Source organism: Coffea arabica, chromosome 6c (assembly GCF_036785885.1).
Source record: "Coffea arabica cultivar ET-39 chromosome 6c, Coffea Arabica ET-39 HiFi, whole genome shotgun sequence".
Taxonomy (NCBI): domain Eukaryota; kingdom Viridiplantae; phylum Streptophyta; class Magnoliopsida; order Gentianales; family Rubiaceae; genus Coffea; species Coffea arabica.
The window spans coordinates 8879772-8891010 of NC_092320.1; the positions used below are offsets into that span (position 1 = coordinate 8879772).

Here is an 11239-nt window from a genome sequence, read left to right on the forward strand (position 1 = left end):
GCTTAAGAAACTCGAACCAACCCTGTGGGATATCTTTGAATCATTAACATAACATGGCCAGGGGGAAAAACGTAGAGATGAATTAAAAAGTTCCCAGACCTACCGTTACCCTTACCCACCTGATGGAAGTGGAACCACTCGCTCAATTCATTTATCAATAAAAATAGAATATTGCCAAGTGAATTTTAGGTCCAATAGTTATTATTTATTTGTACCGGCTGCCATGCCATCATTATCGTTATCCTGATCCTGCTCTAGAAATTTTTTTTTTTTTTTTAATTTTTACCCCGTTGGCCTTTTTCACGGCGCATTAATCTCATCGTTTAGAAGGGGAGCTGGTTAAGTGCTGGATGGTGGCATCCATATTATGTGATGATGATAATACTTACTAGTAGTCTTCTGTGTATTGATAAAAAGGTTATCCTCCTGGAGATAATTCTCGTACTAAAGATAGAAAAGGAGGCAATTCCAACTTGTAAAGAGGTTTCTTCGTCGATGGCTCCTTTGCGTTAGAATTTTCCGTTTTAAAATAATCATCAAAAGTTAGATGGAAACGAGAAAGACAACTAATGCAATTATGGGTGTGCGATGACAGCTAAATAATGAAATTTCTCTTCAGCCGAAGCCGAAGGAAGCCGCTTGTCGTCGAGTTATGGGGGGAGGCACAGCGGAGAGGATCTGAATCCATCGAGGTTAATAGTAACATAAAGGACAAAATCCAATCCATCGTGCTTTACACAACCAAACTGGCAGGTGGATCCCAAGTGCGTGCATCTAGTACTCTACCTTTAACATCTGACTCCACGGAGATTGCAGTCATGCAGAAATCCAGGATCCATATTAAAACTGATTGTGCTATATAATAACCATGCCTGAGATTGCGAAAAATATAAACTGAAACGAGGATGTAAAAAGGCAGCCAGGGTAATATTTGCCGGTTGATCAACAATCTTAGACGTAAGAATATACAAGAAAAGTCATACACACACACACACACACACATATATATATATATATATATATATATGCTGGCTGGCTCCATGAAAAAGCAGCAGTTATATAATATTGCCCCTTTTTTTCATGAAATTGCCAAGAAGTTTATGCAAAAACAGAGGCATCATCACACAAGGAGGCAATTAATTGATTGAGGACTTAATACTAGTACAAGGGCTCCCTGATCATGTGGATTCAACCGATTTGGGAGAAAGAGAAGGGCTGTTGTTATGGACAGGCATGGACTTTGATCTCTTGAAATAGGCAGTAGAATTGGAGCGGTGAAACCTGCACCTGAACGATCCCTGATGAGTCGTGGGCGAGCAGAGACACTGCTGCTGCTGCTGCTGCTGCTGCCCTTTTGGAGACGAAGAATTCTGGCCGTTGGCACTCTTGGGGGATGTTGTGGTTTCCACCGTAATGCCACCGCCAGCTGGGCCGCGGGGGTGGTGGGAGGAGGCCATTTAATTACTACCAGAGAGAGAGAGAGAATGGAAGAAAACCATATGATATGGCAAGAGAGTCTTGTTGTGGTGCATATGATATAAGAAGAGGAGATCTGATTCTCAAATATAAAAAAGGTTTATCCCCTTTTGGTTTTGTGGGTGGAGGAAAAAAAAAAATAGAATACTAACAAAAAGGAATTATCTTCATCAAGTGTGAGATCATCAAGTGTTATTATGGTGTGGCCCTTTTCTCCTTACTTTTTCTTCTTTTATTTATCAATTTCTCATTTTTTTTTCTCTCTTTAGTGGATTTTCCTTTTATTTATCAATTTCTCATTTTTTTTTCTCTCTTTAGTGGATTTTCCACTTTACCTCCTCAAAATTCGTTATCGTTTTACTTTCCTTGATTGGTCTGCATTTCTAGGGAGGGGCTACTGTTGATTTCATTCTTGGCTTTTTGTGCGCAGAACTAGACTACTGGTCTTCAAACGTTCTTCCCATCCCTGGGAACGGGAATGGAGCTGCAGCCTACAGTGCAGCCCCTCTCGAATGGACGCGGGGCTGGAGCGATTGTCAGAACAACCGCTTCGAAAGGTGTAACATCATTTGTACATGGTATAACATTATCTGTACAAGGTGTAACAATAGAACAACAGCGAATAACATTAGAACAACATTTTTGTGGGTCCCACACGGCGTGAAAATCGAGTTACAAGACGTGATCTGAGCCGCACAAATTTTTGAAGCCTCATCCAGGCCGTGAATTGCCTGGGACGGTTGTCAGAGACAACCGTCCAGGCCCCTCGTCCCTCTCGACTGGGACGAGGGGCCTGGACGGTTGCCTAATCGTCCCAGGCCGTGAATGACAACCGTCCAGGCCCCTCGTCCTGGGACGAGGGGCCTGGACGGTTGCCTAATCGTCCCAGGCAGTTCACGGCCTGGATGAGGTCTCAAAAATTTGTGCGGCTCAAATCACGTCTTGTAACTCGATTTTCACGCCGTGTGGAACTCACAAAAATGTTGTTTTATTTTACTCGCTATTGTTCAATTGTTACATCTTGTACAGATGATGTTACACTATATACAAATGGTGTCACACCTTCCGGAACGATTGTTCTGACAATCGCTCCAGCCCCGCGTGCTCTCGACTGGTACTTGTCAGATGACCCCATCTCATCGTATCGCGAAACTGCCAATATTCTTGTCACTCCCTGCATAAATTGCCCAAAGATAGTTGGGACACGGGACGTTGAGTTAAGTGGTCCATAGAGATAGAAAGAGTCATGCTAATCTCTCAGCCGAGAGGCACTTTTGTGCATTGATTATTAATTAGGTAAATTTCTTTGGAGCGAGTGCATATTCGATTTGTTTTTGCCAAAGCAAAGGGTTCGCTGAGTAAAGCACTCTGTGGATTTTTTTTTAATTAATAAAAGAATTCGCATTCGAGTGCACTGCATAAACCCCAGCCTCGTTTGAAAACCCCAGCCCTGTTTGAAAGATGAATTTTTTAGGTGTTTATCTAAAATTTTACTGTAATTTATGTAGAAGTTTTTAAAAAAATTTTTGAAGTGTGTTTTTTTTTAAATATTTTGAAGTGTATAGTTTAAAGTTTTAAAAAGTTTTTTAAGATTATTGTAGTTAATTTTTAAAAAAATTATAACAAATAAACTTGACAAAAAATTTGGCTTCCAAACAAGACCCCGTTTCTGCCAATTATATGGAGGGCATCGGAGTAATTTGCGAATTGTGAGTGCAATGGGTAATTCTAGCATATTTTCCGTTCTACTTCCCATCGGATGTGACCCTTTGAAATACAGGTGACACCTAATTGTGGTTAGGATAGGATAAGACTAACGAACATTGAAAGTTTAGTGAAGTAATTTTAATTTAGCCCACAAACTAGTAGTATTAGCTACTAACCATGGTTGGGCTTAATTAACACACCAGCTGTAACTATAAGGCACGGAACAAAATCCAAGCAAGCACGTGGGAATGCAATGGGGAGATGGGTCCATGAAGAGATGATGTTCCGTCTGGGACATCATGTTTGGATCTGCGAACACGTATTAGATTCTATGATCCTGTCTCTATCAACAAAGACTAGTACTCTATTATCAACTCCAGGGGTAATAGTTATTCAATACTACTCTGTCTATTACCAGAATGAGCAACAGTCCACAGTTCGCACTAGTAGATTGTCCGTCACCTCCACGCGTTTCTTCTAGCAAACAAATCTGGCCTACGTGAAAATTCAGATTTCAGACGAATTATGTAGATATGGTCAGAGGTGTGAAAGATGAATTAAACTCCCTCGTATTCGAATTGAATTTGATTTGTTTGAATGATTTATCAATTAGTTAAGTCAAATTTAAATAGTATTTTTTATTTGATAAATTTTGAAATTTGATTTTGAACTTAGCTTGTTTAGTATTAAAATTTAATTGTAATGATTTTAAAGTAGTCGAATGCCCCGACGCAAGTTCAATTGGATAAAAATTCGTTTGAGTCTGGCTTGACAAATAAACAAATTAATAAGTTTGAACACAAAATCAAGTTTGTTACAATAATCACACAATTTTGAATAGATGTTTGGTTTTAATTAAATTGGTTTCCACCCCTAAATATCACGTTAATCAATGGATCATTGCCAAATCTTTTCGTTAAAAAGACCACGAGTGTTTATACATTCACCAGGGGTTTGTATAGAGCCATAAGAGTAGCAGACGATTTCTTTCTTCTATTAACGATTTCTTCAGATTACATCTCCCAGCGGGCGACCATTCGAAAGGAGATGATGCTAAACGTAATTAACGATTTCAACCCGTAATTATCACTTGACTTTGAGGTTCACTCTAACTGTGTGAAAGTGAAACCATAATGCATATGTTCACTAATCACACAAGACAACAAAAGAAATGGGAAAAAAAAATAATTTGAAAGAAAGGGATTTTAGAAACTACTCGATCCCGTCATTTTTCGAGGTTGCGGTCAACGTCATTCAGATAATTTTCTCAATTTGTAGAATATTCTTAACAAATTAATTCGAGGTTATGTTACATCTCTTTCTTTTAATTAATGTGAGCCCACACACTAGCTACACTAGTGTGTGTGGTACAACTTTTTTCTTCTTCTTTTTATAATCTGCAGTGCACAAGTTATTGGACAGGTGCAAAACTGAGAATTTGGTCATATGCCAAGTTCTGAACCTCAAAAGTCAAGAAACTTCGGGGGTCTCCACATGTCGGCAGGTGCCGCAAAGTAAGGCGGTCGGGTTTATGACCCTTCCTAGCACAAAAAAGTATATATAAAATACAAAGCTCTTATGAAACTTCTACCTTGATTATTAAATCAAAATCTGATTAACCAAAATCAAGGAATTCATCTTGCACGCTGGCGCATGATACAACAAATCTTGAATACCACCATGTCCTTTTGCTACCTACGTGATAGAGAAGAACAAGGAGCCCTGATGACGTGGCCTCCAGCTAAGCAAACCAAAATCAGCAAAACCTACCAGTCAACGACAGAGCTTCATTACCTAACGTTCTGTCTTTTCAATTTTACTAATAGGGACAGGGGTGGTTTTCTAGCGTTGTGCTTCCTTCTGGCTAGCTCGACTACTTAGATGTTAAGCAAAATCCGTGGTTTCTTTAACCAATCTTAGACTTTTGGTTATCGCCCCCCCAGAAGAATATACTGCTGTACAAGGATTGCTAGTGTAACTCTTCCTCTCCTGATTGATTCCTCTGTTCTTTTGTTGTAAACTAAGTTCTTCCGGTGGTGGAATTAACCGAGTTGATGGCTCCAACGGGGAACAAGAATATACAATCCAAGCTGGTGGGTATGTCTTCCCTTTCTCTTTTACTGCTAGTACGGGATTCTTCTTGCTCTCATACTTGCATGCAGTTCATGTTTCAAATACAGCGGTAATCTTATTAGGTTTCTTTGCTGGATGTTTCTGGGATGATCGCTAAAACTCTTCTTATACCTACCTCCCGGAGTTTGAAATTTTCACGAATTTTATTCACTGAAGTTCTGAAATTTCAATTGCTTTTACTATGTGTATTGCGATCCCTCTGGTTTTCTGCTTTTGATTATCTACTGTAATTTTAGTTCGTCTGGTCATGATTTGCCCGAGCAATTCCCTACTTCAGCATGGTCTTCTGCAGTGCACAATAAGAAAACTTGTTGTATACTTAATTGACTAGGTATGCTGCAGAATTAACCTATTCATCCCTTGTTTTAGGTGCTTCTTGGGGACATGGGGACTGGGAAGACCAGTTTAGCATTAAGATTTGTCAAAGGCCAGTTCCATGATTTTGAGGTACACTTCATTCAATTATGCTTTATCTCATTCTTTATTTTAACTATGTCTTTTGACGCCATTGAGTGAGCTTTTAACCATGACGTTCAGGAATCAACCATTGGAGCAGCCTTCTTTACTCAAGTCTTGTCACTCAACGAAGCTACCATAAAATTTGATATATGGGACACAGCAGGACAGGAACGTTATCATAGTTTAGCTCCAATGTACTATCGAGGTGCAGCTGCTGCTGTTATAGTTTATGATATCACAAACGCGGTATTGGCACTCACTTTTTTTTACCCTTTTTCTGTTATTGATTGCACTTATGGAGAAGAACAAGTACTGATATTATCAAAGGTGATGCAATTTTAACTAGCACTGACATTGTCAAAGTTAATGGGATTTTCCCTTTTGTTTCCGAAGAGAAGAGGAGGGGATCATAAAGTTGAAAAGAACACGAGGGAACCAGTGGGAATTTAATCTGAATATAATTGATAACATCACTGGCTAGCAATTACTATTTAGACTGACGTCTGCTGAAATTGTGGCTTCAGGATTCATTTGAACGGGCCAAAAAGTGGGTTCAACAACTGCAGCGACACGGTAAGATCATCTCCAAACCTTTCTCCTGTTGCTTTTATTCTTTTCTTGACAAGAAATTGGAACTTATACCGACGATGAGTTTCCCTTTTGGCTGAAAGAAAACCCGGGAAAGGAAGAGAGTACAAAACTACTGCGTTTATTCTGCATTGGTTGTGGAAGGACTAGGTGCAGGTGTGCAAGTGTTGAGGGAAATACCTTACCTCTTGAGCTAGCATTTGGAGTGGGAAGGCTCAGGAACGCCTAACTATAACTATTACGTATCAGCACAAAATTGCTACTCATCAAAAGAGAGGACGATTTAACCCTGAGACATAGCCCCGTTTGTCAGAATCAATCTTTCATCACTTTTTTATTTCGTTAATTTGTCCAGCCTTGTAAACTTATTTACCTTTACTGACAATATGTTTTGCAAAGAAACAAATCGAACAGTATTTGAATTTCGTGAAAGCAGTCTGCATTACAAAACTGAATAGTATATGAAGCAGTTTGGAATCTAATTGCTTTACATTTGGTATTATTGCATGTTTTTGATTGTTGAAAGTTCTTTCATCATAACTCATCATATACTTTTGTAGGAAATTCCAATATGATTGTGGCTTTGGTGGCAAACAAGGCCGACTTAAGTTCAGACAGAACGGTGGAAAATGAGGTACTTGTAGTTGGTTTTCCAATCAATAGCTTCACTTCATTTCAAGTAGACATGGATAGCATCCAAAAGTCCTATTATGATTATTATTATTATTATTTCCTTTCTTTCTTTGGTTAGAACATTTTACTCAAGCTTCATGATGATTGTTGGTATAGTTATTTAGACATTTGTTGTCCGTCTATTAAGCATGCTTTTCTATCTGATACGTTTTCCTCCCTCTTCTTCACACACCCTCAAAGCCCTTTCCTTGATTTTAAACTGAATGAAAGTTCTCCCATTCGTTAATAACCTTCAGGAAGGGGAGCATTATGCTAGAGAAAATGGCTTGCTATTCTTTGAAACTTCAGCAAAAACTGCACAGAATGTGAATGAGCTATTTTATGAAATAGGTAATTTCTTTCACTAATTTCTCTAGCATCTTGGAAATACGTATGAAATATGTCATACATATTACCAGGCATTAAATTATAAGCCGGTGGCCATGCAAGGTAGAATCGCCTGGTGCTGCTGACTAATGCTCATACATTTGCAGCCAAAAGTTTGGCAAAGGCAGTCCATATACGACAAGCTGGAATGAAACTGCAAAGCAGATCTGCAGAACAGAGAAGAGGGCTCTTTTGCTGCTCTGGATGAAGACAAACATGATTGTAGGAAAACGTAAGTTTTTAGCCTAATATTGTGCATCTCTCATGTTGCTGGTCATTCTTCATAGTAAGTCAAGGAAATTCAGTGGCGGACGAGGCCTTTTCAGATTAATTGCAAACTTCGATATTACTCTGTAATGAAGTCAATTTTTTTTTTTTTTTGTTGACTTGTGAGGCTAGTCTAAACAATGAAAGTACTTATTAAAATTTGCTAAACTTGGGTCTGCGCCGTAGAAATTTTAGACAGAGGACAAGAAAGATTCGGAAATGTTGGCAGTGGGAAGCTTTTCTTTAATTTTCGCAATAAACTTGTTCATTTGGTGCAAGTAGTGGACGCGAAATGTTGGGACTTGGGGAACAGGTAAATGGAAGTGAAGTGAAAGCAACCCCCTGGTGAAGTTGACCGTTCTTCAATGAAATGTTTAGAATGTCATAATTGATACCCCATAAAACTATTTGTAGTGATCTTCTGTGACCCATTAGTTGTTTTATCTCATCCATCAATATGAGAAACAGTTAAAGAAGTCAATGCAGCAAGGAAACTTGTAAAGTGAGACTGGGTGAGTCTCCATATGTTGATAGATTTGGGGGCATAATAGAAATTTTGTTTTACGGGAGCACATTTTATTTCTTACTCGGCATCCAATATGATTCTAGGTAACTATTTTTTCCTTGTATTTATATAGTACCTGTTTTCTTTCTAATGCGGTTTCTTTGCCATGACACTGTTTACAGGTCCCTTCACAAGAAGCATCGTGGTGCATAACTGCTGTCCAATACCATTGTTTCCTGAGGACAGAAGAGGAAGAGAGAAGAGAGAAGGGGGGGGGGGGGGGGGGTTGTTCCTGCATCTTCAAGTGTTACTTTTGAAAGCTACAAATTCTTTGATTGCTTTGGATGCTTTGTATACTTGTGCGCATAACATTAATTTCCAAGTCGAGCACTAATCTTCAGTGAATATGATGGATGATATTTAGAGCCAGGTTTCAATAATAAACAAGAGAATAAATTGTAACAGAGAATTGGACATTTCTTATAACCTCTCGCATTTTTCTTAATTAATCAAAGTTTTCTGCCTAGTTATGATGGCCCTTTTCTCATCTTGTGAATGGGCATTATTTGCCCTTCCTTGCAACGGTCTTTAGTCTTACATGTGCAAAGAACAAAACAGGGCCTCTTATCGAGGATTACAAGTCACTCCCTGCAGATTGGGTCAAGCACCCAGTTTGACAGAGAGCAAAACGTACTGAAAGAAAAGGAAAAATTAAAGAAAAAGGAAACGAAAAGAAAGTATACCAATCGAAGCACTAATTTGAGTTTAGCAGAGCTAGCAACGTGCATGAAATTCATCTAAAAGACATCTCATCGCTACATGGGGAACAAAATCTTTCGAATCCAACAGAACATAGGGCCAAAGTCCCTGCCCTCGGACTCAAAAAAAAAAATTCAGTTCTCGTGCTCTCAGGCAATGAAGCTTCTACTTTTCTTGGGGCCTGGTGTGCTGTACCTAGAGATTAACGGCAAGAGGCATCCTCATCAAAGTGGACAAAAGCCCGCATATACAACATTGGCACAAATTCATAGGAATCGGCACACGATGTTTTATCAAAAACAGAGGATTTTGTTGCCTGTTCTTTGGTCCACCGATCATTTCACGTGCATCATTACAATCCCCACAAGTACAAGATGAATTAAGCGCTCGGTGTCTCCTTCCAAAGCCAGTAGAAATGTACTTGGATTATGTAAAACAAAAGATTGGGTCTTGAAAATATACACAAGTAGGCAAGACAAAACAAAAACTGTACTTATTAGGCGAAGAGATGGACACTCGCAAGGCAACTCTGGATTGGGATATAAGCGTGGCCTCGGCAAAAGAGCCATGGTCAAGCCTTAGAGGCAAAAGCGTTCGCCTGAATAAGGGCTCAGATTTCTCTTTTTAAGAGTACCTTTTTCATCTTTTTCATTCAATAACAAGTTTCCATTAAACAAAGTAAACACTGACGAAAAGAGAAAGAAAGGGACCAAAGCTACATAGTGAACAGTAGAAAAACTAACCTGGAAAACTAACGTGGGAATTCGGATAGCTAAATTTTTACCACGAAGGAGAAGTACAAGGTGACCCTGAAGTTGATGAAGACGAAATGCCCTCATTGTTGGAATCACTACCGGAGGTGGCAAGGGAACGAGCGTCCCTCAAAGAAATTGAACATGCCTGAGCTGGAAGCTTTTTTATCGGAGATAATGGAGGGGTTGTCATTGGAAGTGAGGAAGGACTAGACGCAGTCGATTTAGCATTATCGTTATCATCTTCTCCAGAAGAACAGTTGGTGTCTAGACGAGAAGGTGATGAATCAGGCGTCTCAAATGGGGTAGCCACCCTGCTAGGCCTGTTGCCAACATTGTCATAAATTGGATTGCTTATGTATATATAAGTTTCCTTACTGCTCCCACCACAAAATTCATCGTTGCGAGTGCTTGTACCGTCAAGAGGTGCCTCATGAATGAGTCTTGGTGGTGCCAGGGGTACAAAGGAAGGCGATGATGGTAGAGAAAAGACATGCCGGTGTAGTTCATTAGGGCTAGAGGTCGGTTGTTGATTAGGAATCTGAGAATCACGTTGCTTCTCGAGGTCCTCATTGCTTTCGTTGCCATAAACTGCGGGGAAGAGGAAGTTTCTTGGAGCATGCAGAACGCCATGAGCATAGAAGGCACTGAGAGATGGAGTTCCCGAAAGGTCCTGATCACGTTCCGGGGAGCCATCATTAGAGGTGGCGGCAGCTCTGGAGGTGGCAGCAGCTCTGGAGTTGGGAATGTTGGAAGTGGAAGCTCGCAGTGGCCGTCTGCGGCGGAGTAAAAGAGAGCAGTAGAGCTGAGCCAACAGGACCAAGACCAGTCCTAGTACTATGCCAATGCTCACAACCACAATTAGTGTTGCTCCCATTATTACCTGGGAAGTACCCTTCATCTCTTTTCTCCGAGTGTCTCTGTGCGTTCAAGTCTGTGACTCTGTGTCTGTGTGTGCGTACGTTAGGAAATGAGAATGGCACTGTAATAAATGGGCTGTTGGAACCATTGAAGGTGACAAAAGATTTTGGCGGGCAAAGCTGTCTTCGGTCTTTAACTTATTTTACTCCATTCACCTTTTTGAGCATATTTTAGTCTGGACCTGTGGCCTTTGGGCTCGTGACAAGGAATTGGGAATCTTTGCTGGGAATTTTGAAGTAGGATTTTCATTTTTTTTCTGTCGAAGAAGTGGTGATATGATATATGCGAGAAATAAAAAAATTATTATAGACATAAAAATGTGTATTAGAAGATGGATTTATGACGCAAGAAAATAACTTTTGAATAAGTGCGTGCTATCCAAACACACTAAATTGTCCATTAATACAACTTTCACTTTCAAATTCTGGTATAATCAGGTTCACTGAAGCAGTACGTTATTAAACAATGGGCCTCAGGCAAATCCCACTTATGGAATCCAAATATCTTATGAAATGGCTTACGAGCGCAGATCCATAACAAAACCTATTCATTTTCCATGCGAGAATCACCCTACCATGCCAGCCTTGCTGCACTTGGAAGTTCTAGCTCGTCA

General features: G+C 39.8%; 2 protein-coding genes across 5 annotated transcripts; one reads left to right on the top strand and one right to left on the bottom strand.

Annotated features, from left to right (window-relative positions):
- Nucleotides 1–4762: 4762 nt before the first annotated feature.
- Nucleotides 4763–8741, top strand: LOC113692410 (ras-related protein RABF2a). Of its 4 annotated transcripts, none has more exons than XM_072052671.1 (8): nt 4769–5280; nt 5686–5763; nt 5854–6021; nt 6300–6348; nt 6924–6997; nt 7293–7386; nt 7530–7654; nt 8377–8741. In XM_072052671.1, exons 2-7 carry the CDS (start codon nt 5701–5703, stop codon nt 7628–7630), a joined length of 549 nt encoding a protein of 182 aa, XP_071908772.1. In that variant the 5' UTR covers nt 4769–5280; nt 5686–5700; the 3' UTR covers nt 7631–7654; nt 8377–8741. The 4 variants fall into 4 exon arrangements, with proteins under 4 accessions (XP_071908774.1, XP_071908773.1, XP_071908772.1 ...); XM_072052670.1 differs by having other exon boundaries at nt 4769–5276; XM_072052673.1 differs by lacking the exon at nt 8377–8741 and having other exon boundaries at nt 4763–5276; nt 7455–7653.
- Nucleotides 8742–8932: 191 nt separating this feature from the next.
- On the bottom strand, nt 8933–10985 carry LOC113692659 (uncharacterized). The gene has a single exon (XM_027211127.2). The coding sequence runs from the start codon at nt 10604–10606 to the stop codon at nt 9734–9736; it is 873 nt and encodes a 290-aa protein (XP_027066928.2). The 5' UTR covers nt 10607–10985; the 3' UTR covers nt 8933–9733.
- Nucleotides 10986–11239: the final 254 nt, after the last annotated feature.